The sequence below is a fragment of the Rattus rattus genome, chromosome 1 (assembly GCF_011064425.1).
Source record: "Rattus rattus isolate New Zealand chromosome 1, Rrattus_CSIRO_v1, whole genome shotgun sequence".
Taxonomy (NCBI): domain Eukaryota; kingdom Metazoa; phylum Chordata; class Mammalia; order Rodentia; family Muridae; genus Rattus; species Rattus rattus.
Window position 1 is genome coordinate 55,724,488 of NC_046154.1, and position 14,449 is coordinate 55,738,936.

Sequence of the window (14,449 nt, forward strand, 5' to 3'; positions counted from 1 at the left end):
TGGGGCAGGACTGGATTGGATTCGGGCTTTCCACCCAAGGCTGCTGCAGTGGCACCCCTCTCTCTGACTCTGTGGAGAAATGCCCCATTGGCAGGGAGATCCATCTCCCTAGTTATTCAAGGCAGAAAGCTTGGATGTCATTCATCCCAGCTCTATACAACTCGGTGAATGACAGGAAAACAAAATTAATTGGCAAACCCAAAACCTTGTTTCTGGCTCAAAGATATGTCTTCAGAATGGCAATTTTGACAGAGTGCTAGTTCTGCAAATAACATTGTATATAAAGTTGATGACCATGAAACTCAACTGCTACTGTCTGTTAAATGGCCGTTAAACACCCCGAGTCTCCTTGGAACCCTTCAAGGTTGTTTGAAACCTAATTGCATTTTTATTGATTAAGACAGACTGCATTTTTCCCACTCTATTCCTTAGCAAATAAATTTATTTATGGACCTATTGCATCCCCTGAAAATATTTATATTTTAATAGTCACTTGATACCCCATGAGCAAGTCTGTGATGGAATCCAAGTCTAGACTCCTTTGCTGATCTTTAAAATTAAAAAAAAAAAAAAAGCCAATTAACCCTTTTATGTTATGGGTGTTTTGCCTATATATATGTCAGTGTACCACATGCCTAAGGAGGCCAGAGGGGATGTCAGTTCCCCTGGAACTAGAGTTGCAGACAGTTTTGAGCCGCCATGTAGGTGCTTGGAATTGGGCCCAGGTCCTCTGGAAGAGCAGCCTTTGCTCTAACCACCAAACCATCTCTCCAGGCACCTTTGCTAATGTCTCTTTCTGCTCAGGCTCCAAACAACTTGTTTCACAGACAGTTACAGAAACTGAAGCCCAGGGGGTCCTTCCACTCTGTGCTTAAGAGCTTGTTCCGTGTACTTTGACACACCCTACCTTGTACTAGATTGGTACCCTTGAGCCTGTAGTCCATGTGAGGACATAACCTACCTATCATGACCACTAAGTAAGCAGCCCTACCATCAGTACAGGACAGTGTGCACCTAACGATTATCATCATAACCATGCAAGTTATCGTCATTATATCTAAGCCTTATCTCTCTCACCATAAATCACTCATAATGGGGAACAGAACTATTAATGGGTATTCATAACTTTGCCCGTGAAGTCTTCTGAGGAATTCCTTTCTGAGGAAATGCCAGGCACACCCTGCTTCGGTGCGGCTCTGTTACTATGTAGGCTGGGTGCTCCAGAGAGAGTAAAGGCCTGGACATGGAGCCAGCAATGGAATTCCTGAGGAGAGGGCAGAGAGAACCTGGTGATGGTGAATTGTGCCAGGTGGGGAGGAGGGTGGTGCAGGCGCCAGGAGATGAGACGCAGAGGATGCTGGGAACAAAGCTCTCCGCTGCAGTGGCAGCTGCTCTCCTGGAGCAAGGTGCCCAGAATAGCGGAGAGGAAAGCAGAAGCTTTGCTTTGCACTAAGAATGTTCTTCTCCTTCGGTATTTTCTCTGGAGACTACAGTGAAGGTTTGGATAGCTTCCAATTAATTTTTTATCTGCTTAGCTGCTGTTTCTTTGAATGCAGTGCGGAGCTCAGGCTGGGTCACGAGGCAGCCATCTTTGTCTCATTTGGAGAGGAGTCAGAACTTCGAGGGCCCCAGGTGCTGAGGAGGGAAGACTGAAGGATGAACACAGAGAAGGTGCTTAATTGATCTTGGCAGCTGTTTTTATTATTGTGTTTGGTACTGTCTCTGTAGCCAGAGGCTGCAAACAAAGGTCAGCAGTGGGAGTGCGAGCAGGATTCTGGCAAGCAGTCACTTCAATGAAAGCTCCATTATTCTCTATGGAAACTGGGAAGACCGGCCATATTGTTTTTAGAGAAACCGGAGCGTCAGTGTCCTCCAAGGCCCAAGGCAGACAAGCACCAAGGCAGAGCTTCTAATAGTAAGCGAGGAATCTAGAAGGCAAAAGCTGACTTCGGCTGTAGTGTGTGACATACACGTCACGGGGCCTCAGTATCCCCCCTAGGAAATGAAGCTCGGGACCAAGGTCCTGTTAGAGATTTCTCTTCTCTCGGGTGTAAAATTAGCAAAAATGGCTGCAAGGACACTCATCGCTTGCACAGTCCTGGCCTGGAGCCGGGAGAGGTTTGCAGAAGCAGGAAGAGGGGTCTTGACTTGAGAGAGGCCACAGTGTGGCTTGAGGGGAGAGGAGACGTCTAGTGGAAGTTGGCCTGTACTGTGTGCTGTATGCCCAACCATTGATTGATGCCTCAGAGCTGCTCTCGAATGGTTTAAACCTAGGGTGTGACTCCCAGAAGCATGTTTTCCCAGTGACCCCCACCTACTATTTTAGTCTGTTTCCTAAGATAATCCTAGGTAAGAGAATATCTGAAACTGGATAATTTTGCACAAACAGGAATTTACCGAACTCATCGTGTTGAGGACTGGTAAATCTAAGAGTGTGGTGCTGGCCTTTTCAGAGGGGCTTCATGGTGTACCGCCCTGGGAAGGAAAGCAGAGGGGTGAGAAAGCAGAAGAGTGACTGAAGGCCAAACTCACTTTTTGTGTAAGCCAACTCTTTCAACAGCTAACACTCCCAAGGCATGCATCCACTCAAGGGGGCATAGCCCTAGTGACTCTGTTAGGTCCCCCCGCCTCCTCTCTCTCCAGCACCGTGGTTTAAGTTCCAACACATGAACTTTGAGAGACACATTGAAACATAGCAGCCACATTAAGTACCACAGGACACAACTCAGGTCGCAGCAGTGCGCAGCCTTCCCGAGTACTGCCAGGTGGCACACTGGATGAGTCCCAGCTGCTTCCAGCAAACATTCAAGCTGATGGAAGTTTCTAGAGCCCTTTGTCTCTCTGGTTCATCTTTGATGATACCCACCTTCCCTCGGCTGACATACTGCTGAAATTAAGTATCCGTCATCCTTGTTTGACACACACGGCAAATGTCTACTCTGCAGACTGAACTCGTAGAAGGCTGGATAGGGTATTGTGCAATTAAAGAAGACAAAAACCAAACAAACAGTATTGCCTCCACCCAGATCTCTCGGGATTGGTTTTCATCTGCAGTTTTGTATAAACTGATTCCTGAGTAGGCAGGCTGTGTGTGTGTTTGAGCCAAGAAAAACCTTCCTCCCAACCCAGAAGGCAGAAGCCATAGCCCACAAAAGTGCTGAACGGTCTGCACCTGGGGCTCATGGGAGGCACCCATGCTGGCGCTTCAGAAGGTTCCAGTTGGACTCTAACCAAGGACAGTGACTGCACAGGAGGTGCAGAGGTGCAGAGGCCCTCCTACCCCACCACACACAGGGCGTCGTCTCTGCACATGAGACGCTCCCACGGTGGGACCCAGGAAGGAGGAGTGGGGCTAAATTCCTGAGAAATATTTGCTCCAAGTTGTGGTTTCCCAACTATCTAGCCAGCAGTCCACAGCGCTGGAGCAGAAGTCCTCGTGGTCTACTGAGCTCACTCATTCCCATGTTCCAGTGGGGGCGGGAATGGTAATAAAGGTTTTTAGTGGAAGAGGAAGATAAAGTGGTAATAAAGCAAATACTCAAGAGAGCAGTCAACAAAAATTCCCAAAAATGATTTTATGAGTCATCGAAGTTTAAAAAAATAAGAATAATTAACATCCAAATCTTACAGCAGGTAAGGGTCATCGTTGCAAACTTTTAAACCATCCTAGCAAGCCTGCAGAAGAGGAGTTCATAGAAGGATGTCAGGATGTCAACAGCAGGGTGTTATTCCATTGGCCTCCCAGAGCCACTACCCTGTAGTCTGTCTTCTTCAGGGATACTGGCTTTCGGGCAGGAGTCCAGCCTGGCTGTCCCCTGATACTAACTAGGCTGGGTCCTGAGTGAAGTGGCTGGCACTGTAAATTCCAGTTTCGACCTTGGAGACTTGGGGCTCCTAAGGAGGGAGTCCTGGCATAGGAAGGGAGTTTACAAAGTTCTGCTCACTGGGAAAAGCACGAATGTCTTCTGCACTAGTAACAAAATGCCCTCTTTGAGAATGGCAGGATTCCAGACCTCGCTCTGAGTGAATCCCCAAGAGTTTTGAAGTATTGTTCGGAGGTGACAGGCCATTCTTCTTTGAAGAATAGACAATGTTCTTAGCACTCTTGTAACGGACTTTTTTCTTTTTACTGGATTTATTCAAGACAGGGTTTCTCTGGGTAGCCCTGGCTGTCCTAGAACTCACTCTGTAGATCAGGCTAGCTCAAACACAAAGGAAGCCTGCCTCTGCCTTCTAACTGTTGGGATTAACGGCACACACACAGGCACTGCCCTGCCATTTTTTGTTCACTAATGCCAGCATTTAATTGATTCGCATATTTTGCTCCTCATTCCTTATACTGATAAAATCATATTACTATGTTACTTACTTTAAGAGTCAGAATTTAGGATCCCTTTAGTGCTGTTTTGGAAACTCTCACCCTCGTCCACTGGACCAGGACTTTGCTGTGAGAATTATGGATTTTAGAAGTAGGATGTGTAGAAATAATTTCAATCTGTTTTCTTTCCCAGGCCTGGCTCCCAGAATGAGGATTCTGAGACTAAATATGTATTATTAAATGCTTAGGCCACAAGCTTTGACTCATTCCCTGACTAGCTCATCACCGATTTAACCCATTTAAACTATGTCTACCATGTGGTTAGTTACCTCTCCCTCTCCCGGCCTGCTTCTTCCTTCACGTCTCCTCAGCATCTCCTTCTCTTCTGTCTGTCTCCCATCTCGTCTCTCTCGAATCTCTATTTTCACCCTCTCACTATTTCCCAGAATCCTCTCTGTTCCAGCCAGTGCCCCACCTCCTATTTCCTGCCTCAGCTCATTGGCCGTTGGCATTTTTATTGACAGGTGATGCTTGTAAGAGATTGTCTCTACAGGGTGTTTCCAGGTTCCTGTTTAAGAGCCCGGGTATTTAAGAGTGGTGACACATGCCTATGTTAGCAGCACTTGGGAGTCTAGGTGTTCAGTTCATCCTTGGGTGCATAGCAACTTTGACGTTAGCCTGGGCTGCATGAGAACCCATCCAAAACAAAACCCGAACATGACTACTACAGATGACTCGCATGAGCAAGAGGAGAGCTTAGTTCTTGTCATCAAGGAGCTTCTGGTCCACTAAGAGAAAGTCAGTAATAGTACAAGGACAAAAAAGAAGAAAGGAGGGACGAGGGGCTGGAGTGCCCTGGAAAATCTCCCCTAAGGGTGGTTTGGGCTGTATGGTTTAGCAGGGCCCTGGTAGCTCTGCGACTCTGAGAATAGACTTTGCTTCTTCATCTGCAAGGTCGCTTTTCCTCATCCGGAGGGTCACCTTGCCCATTCTGCTCCTCTCTTGAGTTCACGTGAGACGTCACTTCTCTTTTGTGAAATGCGGCCATTCTGCCCAATGCTTGCATGGGTATCTCATAGAGGGCCAGAGAACTGAGTACCATCTTGCTCTAGAGAGAGGGTGGAAGGACCCATGCATACACAATATCTCTGTTCTTCAGCCTTGTCTGGTCTGAAGCTCTGACTCTCCCCCCAAATGCTGGATCTTATGTATGCCCCACCAGGCCCGTTACATATGCCTTTATCCTGATATCTAAGGAAGCTGACTAGTGGCACTGTCAGGTGCCTGGTCATTCCTTCCTACTGTTTTATTTTCTTTTTTAAGACTTGTTTTACTTATATGGACGTGTGTCTGTGTGAGTATGTGGGTGTTTGTAGAGGCACGGGCGTGTGGAGGCGTGCAGGTGCACGTGCAAAGGCCAGGACTGTGCTTGGGTTCCTTTGGAGCTGGAGTTAGAGACAGAGCTGAGGTTAAGGTGACACTGGAGTTCAGGCATTTGCATAACTCCAGGTTGTCACCTCAGAATGGATGGACGCTCTGGTCCTCAGAGTTGCCCAGCATGGTGCTCTTAAACACAGAGACGTCTTTTAGTATTTGGTTTTTCTCTTTAAAAAATTTTAAATTCTCTCTCTCTCTCTCTCTCTCTCTCTCTCTCTCTCTCTCTCTGTGTGTGTGTGTGTGTGTGTGTGTGTGTGTGTGTGTGTGTGACACACGTGCACATGTGTGCGAGCCTGTGCTCATGGTGGCCAGAAGAGGGCAAAGCTGTTACAGGTGGCTGTGAACCACCTCCTGAGGATGCTGGGAACTGAACTCAGGTCTTCTGGAAGAACAAGAGGTGTTCTTAACTGCTGAACCCCATATCTGATTTCCTTACTGACACATAGGATTTGTGCACAGCTGTGAGTAACACTGTGGTGTATTATAATTTTACATCTGTGTGTGCCCATGTGCCAGTGCACAGTCCTTAGGTGTGGCAGTGAGAGAAGACATCTTGTGGGTGTTGGTTCTTTCTTCCCACTGCCCTGGTTGGTGGAAATGAAACTGAGTTTGTGAGGTTTGGTAGCTGGCATCTTTACCCACTAAGCCATCCACAGGCCCACAGACAGCAGGATTTGTAGATTCACTGGGCGCTTGTAAACTCAGGGAGATGGGCAGCTTTACCTCAGCTTACTAGCTCCTCGGAGTATATATAAAGCATAAAGGTACCACAGAACCTCCACCTGTAACTTTGCACCCTTGAAGGACCTCCCCCACCCACCTCTGAGATCCACCTTTCACTCTGTTAAGAAGTCTGGAGCACACGTGTTCTCCCGACACACAGGAAGTGTTTATCCCAAGGGGTTGTGGGTAAATTCATATTACGTGCTTTCTGGAGCCTGTGGTGGAGGTCAGGGACACAGACCCAGAGGCGGCCACTGTGGCCAAGGACGGACAGGAAAGACACAGTAGAAAGATGATTACTGTACAGGGGAGAGATGTGTGAGGCTCAGGACAGCAGGACCTGCAGGCCAACAAGGGGGTACAGCCTTTGACACCTGTGTAGCTCAGGGATGAACACGGAGGACTTTGTTCTGAAAGGAATAGACAGTGTCTGTCTTAGTCACACAGAGCAACTCCAGGCTGGACTCCAGGTCTTGTCAGCTGTGTCTGTTTGGTTACCTCCCTTCTCAGGCAGCTGCCTCTGCCTGGCTCTTGCAGGGATTAGAAACCCTGCTGTGAGCTGGAACCACAGAACCGGCAGGAATTTGCTTGTATTGTAGGTACTTCCCCTTTTCCTTTTTTTTCCTGCCAGTTGGGGTGCCTCTTGGGGTTCCAGAGAACCAGACTGGTGGGGCAGCAGAAATTGGGAACTGCTAGTCCGACTCCAGGGATTCACTGGTCATTTTCCTACCATCACCCCACCCCAATCAAACCACTTTCATTCACTTAACGTTCGGAGTCGTCTGAAGACGCCGGAACCTAGCGGGTTTCCAGGCTGCGCAGCCGGCACAGTCAGTTTCACTGATGAGCTACAGGGGGACGTGGGAAATCCTGCTCCTGAGTTTCCGGATTTGGAGACATCAAGGAAAAGAAGGTTGCATGTTTGGGGGATGTCTTTAGACGGCTCCCTCAGAGACAATGGCGGTTCCCCCAGAACAAAGGTTGCAGCTGATGGATCTGAGAATTTGCCCTTTTCCTGTCTGACCCAGTGTTAACTTATTAAACAGTAAATTTGTTTCTGACCCAGCTTGCCTATTCCGGAGAGCGAAACGGAAGTGAGTATTTGCTTTTCCAACAAGGTCATGGGTCACCTGACCGAGCCCTTTAACAAACAACTGCGAAGCAGAACTAGGCGCTGCCAAGTCTCTTGAGGCTGGCTTCGTAGGAGGGAGCCGAGTCCTTCCTGCCTGGGCTGTGCAGAGTGGACGGCACTCGAGGGGGCGAAATGTGCATAGCTTGCTTCCCGACTGGCCTCCCTTTTCCGACAAGCCCTGGATGCAGCCGAGGCAGAGTGGGCAAGATAAAAGAAACACTTGAATAAAATTGTGGAAATGGGATTATTGTGATCGTGTTAATATGCCGGTTACTAGTCCCGACCCCGCCTCCTCCTGGTGGGCAGGAAGTGATCCTGGCTGAGAACTCAGCAGATAGCATCTTTTAGGAGTGCAATCTCACTTCTTTGGTGAAGACCCCATCATCATCCCTCCCATGGGTGAGCTGAGCCGTGACAGCTTCTTAGCACAGGAAACAGTTCCACTTAAAAAACTAGGGTCCTGGGATGAGGAATGAAAGCTGCTGTCTCAACGCGTCATCGGGGCAGGGTCCTCCTAGGTATGGGGTGAGGGGCGGCATCGTTCACTTCTCTTTGGGAAAGAGTGCTCTGTCAGTGCCAGGTGATCATGAGGGGACCAGTGGGGATGCTATTTGGTGCACTACCATGCTAAATACTTGACTTTGTAAGGTTGAATTGTCCAAGAGTTCTGTGGCAGCGGGGCTGTGCTTCGAGCCAAGCTCTCTTTTCAAGGAAATCCAAGGTGCTATTTATTTTGGCATGCAGCCTGTTCTGTGATGAAAAGTGGAGTTTTTATTATTACAGAATAAAGAAGGGGTTTTAAGAGAACAAAAATGCAGATGCGGGTCTCAGTTTCAGGACTAAGGAAGGGAAGCTTTCTTTGTTTTGACTTGAGGTTAAATGGGGTTTGAAAATGGCATCATAAAAGGAGTCAATGTGGATGGGGGAGGGCAGGGGTAAAAATGTGCAGGAGTTGGGCTGGCTCGAGGAGACCATTTCTAACAAGGTCTAGCTGTACAGGGGCCCTCTTTGCTGACACCAACTGCCTTGGTGGACTGCATAGGCAGCCTCAGGCCGCTCCTCCGCTCCTAAGTTTTGAAGGACACTTTGTTATAAAATATAATGTGTAGGGGGGGTGCCTAGATGGCTCATGCCAAGGTGCCCCCCCCCTGGAGAAATCAAACCATACAGCAGACCTGATATAGAGGAAGTTTATTTGGGGGAGAGGAGATAGAGACAGACAGATGGGAGCAGAGCTATGAGAGCAGGGAAAGAGGGGACAGAGAAGGACAGAAATGGGGAGAGAGGGACTGGCCAAAAACACGTGGGAACAGGAAGAGGGGACCAACTGGTGTGGCAAGTAGTCCTTTTATATGCAGCCCGCACCTGGCAACGGGTAAAGGTGGCAGGTGATGACTTAAGCCACTGCCAGGTCCCTGGGAGGAACCTGATGGAATTGCCTGTAAGCTAACACACTTGCCATCCTGCCCCTAGTTAACTGGGGAACTTGAGGCTGGCCACATAGCCTCTGGCTGCCTTAGTGTCTTCATCTATAATTTAAAGCCAGCTCCCACGCTTGCTTATGTGGGGGAGGGTGGTCAGGTGACACCCAGTGCTTGGCACCTGTTCATTTCTCTCCACAGGTTCTGTTTGAAGATGGATACGCTTGCTCCCTCCTTTAGTTATTTAAAAATCATGCAGCAGATCATGAGCTTTAAATGTGGAGAGCTGGGGGGCATACAGGGATGCATCTTGTAAGAATCCTGACCTTCAAAAGCCCTGCTGATAGGGAGAGGAGCTAGAAAGATATGCTATGAACTCTCAAAGGGTTGTGAATGGAATGAACTACTGAGAAAGGCTGGGCTGTCACTGGGGGGTCCTTGAGACCCGGACAAAGCACAGAGGACAGCAGGAGATATCAAAGAGCTTCATGCTGGGGATACAGCCCAGCAGGGTGTTGACAAGGGCTACGTGTTCTAGTTAGCTGTAGGATCCCACGTTAAAGGGGAACTTAGGACCCACAAGACCATCCTCATGCTCGTCCTTGTGTTCCCAGCAGAGCAGCACGTGCTGCTGTGGTATTTATTCTTCCACTCACCTAACCATCAAACATCTGCCCAACTCCGAGGAATCTCCCAAACTCCAAGATGTCTACTGTAAGAATCATAGTGAAAAGCGGGCCCAGCTGTGGTGGGGAAGGAAGGGGTGAATTCCTTCATTTCCTCTCTGTGTTTAGAGTCCTTCAGAGTGAAGAGTTGTGAAGCCCTTCCTAAGAGAGCTGGGTTTCGACTCCACTTAATATCTGTAGCCTTGAAGTGATTAGTTTTAGTAGAATGCAAGTGTGGGGTGGGGGTGAGGGACTTAGAGGCCTCCATAGAGTTTTTCATTCTTAAATCCAGCCTGATGTGTATGGAATGATCCCTAGAAGTCATCTGATCCCACATTTGATGGACCAAATTCAGAATCCTAGCCAAAGGCAATAACTCTAACGTCCCACGTGCTGCTTAGAATTTGCAGCCACAGGTCTGGTTACGTGTGGTGCTCTCCAGCCTTAGAGTGGTGGACTCATGAGGCCCAAGATGTCCTTCCTTCTCCCGGCCTACAGGCTGTTCAGGAATTGAATAGAGAAGGAAGAAGTATTAGCCAGAAACATTCTCCTCCTAAGGAGAGCAAGGGACAGTCACAACTGTGAACTGGGCTGGCCGGACGAAGGACAGGTGTTTATAGCCACTACCTCTAACACAGACTCGGAGCAGGCTAGGCCGGAGCCCCTGTTACAGTGCAACCCTTGTGATGTGCCTTAACTCAGCCTCAGTTTCCTCTCCTGAACAATGAGCATAGCAATCCTATCCGGGTTAAGGTACAAACTGTATGAGACAATTCAAGTATGTCACATGCTTCCAACCCTACTCTCGGCTTGGTAACGTCACAGGGTGTGGGGAGCAAGAAGAATAAAGAAAGGCTAAGATGATGGGGACCAAAAGTTACTTCCCAAGCTTGACTTGACACACTTGTCCAACCCTCTCTGCTTTCCATCTCACCCCCAAAGGGTCATGGGAGAAACAGGGGAGCCCTCTGCCTAGGAGTCTCTTCCTCTCCTCAGGGCCAGCCCTCCAGCATCCAGGTTGGAACTCTCCATTCCTTTCCACTGGGCTCCTTCCAGGCCACCCCTAGACCCACCACCTCTGTGGTCTTCGTTATCCCTGACTTGTCTGCTCCAGCTCTATTCTCTACCAGAATCAAGCACTTGCTGGTCCAGTAGCCCATTAACTCCAAACTAAGTGTGATAGTCACAACTCTTGCGTCTCTGCTTCCACAAAGCATTATGTGCCCTTTGAGGCTCAGCCAAATGTCAGACAGGCCCTTGGCTGGGGTGTGGAGGCTGTGTAAAGGATCCCGGATGGACAGTAAGACACACGCTGGGGAGACACAGCGCTCCCAGGGTTTATGTCACATACAGTATCGGGCAGTCCTGACTTTCCCTCTTACGGGGCAGGCAATAATGTCATCAGTTCTCCCATGCCCACCCTTGATGTGTGTGTTCCGGGAGGGTCACTCCTCATTCCAGGACTGTCATTATTAGCCCACTGTTCTGGCTATTGAACATATTAAAATTCCTATAACAGCTCGGCTTCCACTGCTAAGAATAACTCATGATTCTGTTGTAAATTGATAATCACAAAAAGCCAATTTCTGGGTGGGTTATTGTAATGGGATAGGAAGTAGAGAGGGTCCTGGGAATGGATTAAAACTTTGAGGACTGATGATCAAACCTTAAGGTTGACTAATTCAGAGTGAGGAGGCATTTCTATTGGGAAGTTCCTGATGTCCTCTGGCCAAATGGGTTGTACGTTCCCTTGTCACCATGGTTATAAACCACCCCTCTGTATCAGCCCCTTATCGCCATGGTTATAACCCTACTTCCATATCAGCTCCTCATCTGTCCTGACATTGTCTCATTTTGTCCCAAAATCGATTGGAATGCCTCAAATCATCTCAAAAGAGAATGGATGGACTCCATGCTCTTACCAGGTCCCTCCCTATGTTCCTTCCAGCTCCATCAATAGTCTGCTGAGACGCCTCGGATAAAACAATTCACCTAGCCTCAGTTGCCTGACTTGCCAAACGAGGGCTTGGGCTAAGTGCCTCCTTTAGTGTCAGCTACCGCTAGTGTTCCATGAAGACACACCCAGAATGTGTCTAGCTTTTCACCTCCCGCCTTGGAACGCTAGTTTGTGAACATCTCTAGGAGAAAGGCCCAGCTGAGTGTTACTTTTTTCATACTGTCTCCTTAGCTTCTACATATTCTAGCTTTGGCGGGACTGACCACTTCTTTTTCTTTCCTTTCAGAACTCTCAACGAATCACGCAGACTCCGTGGATGTGGAGTACCTGAGAGACGATGGAGAAGATAGACGGTAGGCAGTTTCTGTCCCCTGACTTAAAGGGTTAGCTGGTGTGGAAAGGGTTAACCACCACCGGTTGCTGGAATGACTCTGGAAAAGTGTGCAGGAGAAATTCACCCAACATGGAGTGCTGCCCTCCCTCCCCAGCTCCTACTTCAGCTGTGAGCCACAGTGGGTGTAGAGCATGAAAATGGAGTCTTGTGACGTACAAAGCATCAAACGCATGTGAATTAAACTTTTTTCTTCTCCTCTCATCCAAGTACCCAGAATGAAATAGGATGCCTGACATCATCACTTACCCCCACCTTTTTTGAACAGATGAGGAAATAAAGCTCCTGTGACTTCAACAACACTTATTGTTTTTTGTGGAAGCTGTTGGAGACAGTATTCTGGTGTAGGCCAGCGTGACTGACCTCCCCTGGGCCCATTTGTGAGGTCTCCTAATGGCTGGGCCAGGGCTGGATGGTTTGAAATGGCCTTGTGTGTGTGTCTGATAGTTAACTTCTGGGCCATCGGTAATGACTTAACCACATGTCATTCATCATTCGGGAGGGTGGCTGGGGCATGGTGCCATGGGGAGGCAGAAGAGTAAGTAAAGCACAGGAAAAACAGCCCCCCAAAAACCTGCCCTAATCTCAATGGACAGTTAGTGTTCACACTTCTGTCTATGTTATAATTGTTGGCTCCTAACCCTTAGGCAAAACCAGTCACAAGGACAATTATGAGAAGAAGTGGTGGTATAATATTGGGCATTTCCCCAAACTATCTGTCATACCTCAGGTATAAATGGGAATGAGTACTATCTCCCAGGGCTGGTGCAGAAGGAAGCAAGATGGCGGACACAAATCACTGAGTAATAACTATCTAGCATAGGGAATAGCAACGCCTGGGAAACGTGCTGCAGGCCACAGTCTAGACCTCAAGCTCTTGACTCCAGTGGATGTCTTCTTTCAGATTGCCTAGTTTCAGGTAATGGGAGAGTCCACAATCTTGCAGTCCCACAGCCCTGAAGAGTGGCCCACACTAGTGCAGGACTTAGGACTACCAGCCACAGTATGCCCAGGCTTCCTGCTTTTTTCTAATGCATTGCCCTGTATTTCAGGAGTTTGCCACTCCCCACTGAGAGCCACTCTTCTGGTGCATCCCTGCTCTTCCTCCTCAGTGTAACTCCCTTTCAGCACCAACGACTCCTCTACCCAGAAGCTCAAGAAACGTGCCCCTCCCTTTGTGTCTTCACTTCTTTTGTTTTAGACAGGGTCTCCTTGTGTATCCAAGGCTGTCCTGAACCTTGCTGTGTAGACCAGACTGACAGAGACCTGCCTGCCTCCTACCGCTACCTCCTTGGAGTACTGGGATTCAAGGCATGAGCTACCGTGCCTGCACCACCTTGGCTTTTGAAAGAAGTTAAAATCCCGTCTTTGCAGCTTCTCATTTGGCCGCGTCTTCATAATTCTGTTTTTCCCATTTCCTTCTGAAACTGATGGCAGATATTTGAGCTTCGACTTCTTTCTTTAATCATCTCTGATTGACTCAGTCACCTGCTGCACTTCACTTAGTCTTTGAAGTAATGACCGCCACTCCCTCCTTTGTTCCTTTCCTATCCTCCCCACACAGCGTGTGTGTGTGTGTGTGTGTGTGTGTGTGTGTGTGTGTGTGTGTGTGTGTGTGTGTGTGTGTTCTCTCTGTCCGGTGGCTATGTTTGCTGGTCTTTTCCAAGTGCCTACCAACCAGCTTTGTTTTTGAAGTGAGACAGTTTCCAGTACCTCTGAATCCCCTATAGCTTGCTTTTCTTCTTCCCCCTCCTGATCCATTGTCTGGTTATTTGGGGGACGTTCCTCCTCCCACCAAACTCTGATCCTCACAGAGTTAGATAGCCCAGAGGAAGAATCGACAGCCAATCCTCCTCAGTCCCATCAGAATCTCCCCATGTCTACCTAACCCACATAGTCAAACAGCCAGGCATCATACTCTACGGAGGGAGACCCTGAATCATAAAGTCAAAATATGAGATTCTTTCCCCAGAGCCACACAAGTGGGCTGGTTTATCACATTTAGTTTTCATCTTGAACAGAGATAATTCTCAGTACTTTTTGCCTTGAGGCCATGCCTAAACTCCTGCAAACCTGTCACCAGATATAACTAACATAACATGAGGTTCAGTCTCACACATAAGGGCTTGAGCTCCACCATTGCTCTTGCCCTGGGAGAAAAGGCAGAATGCAGAGAGTGTCATGCAGGGCCCTGTGAGGATAACCAAGTTGATATGTGGGTATGTGTGGGAAGATGCCTCTTAAACAACTCATCTCTTAAGAAAAGATATATTTGGGCCGGAGAGAAGGCTCAGAGGTTGGGAGCACTGGCTGCTCTTCCAGAGGACCTGGGTTCAATTCCCAGCACCCACATAGCAGCTCACGGCTGTCTGTAACTCGGACTCTCACACAGACATACATGCATG

At 48.4% G+C, this 14,449-nt stretch overlaps 1 protein-coding gene across 1 annotated transcript in view; it reads left to right on the top strand.

The window, feature by feature from the left end:
* The first annotated feature begins 11,947 nt into the window (after positions 1-11,947).
* Positions 11,948-14,449, top strand: part of Kank4 (KN motif and ankyrin repeat domains 4) — a 31,886-nt gene continuing 29,384 nt past the window's right edge. Inside the window, exon 1 of the mRNA XM_032901805.1 lies at positions 11,948-12,006. Coding sequence (XP_032757696.1) covers positions 11,991-12,006 — 16 coding nt within the window. The 5' untranslated portion in view covers positions 11,948-11,990. The remainder of the gene's footprint in view (positions 12,007-14,449) is intronic.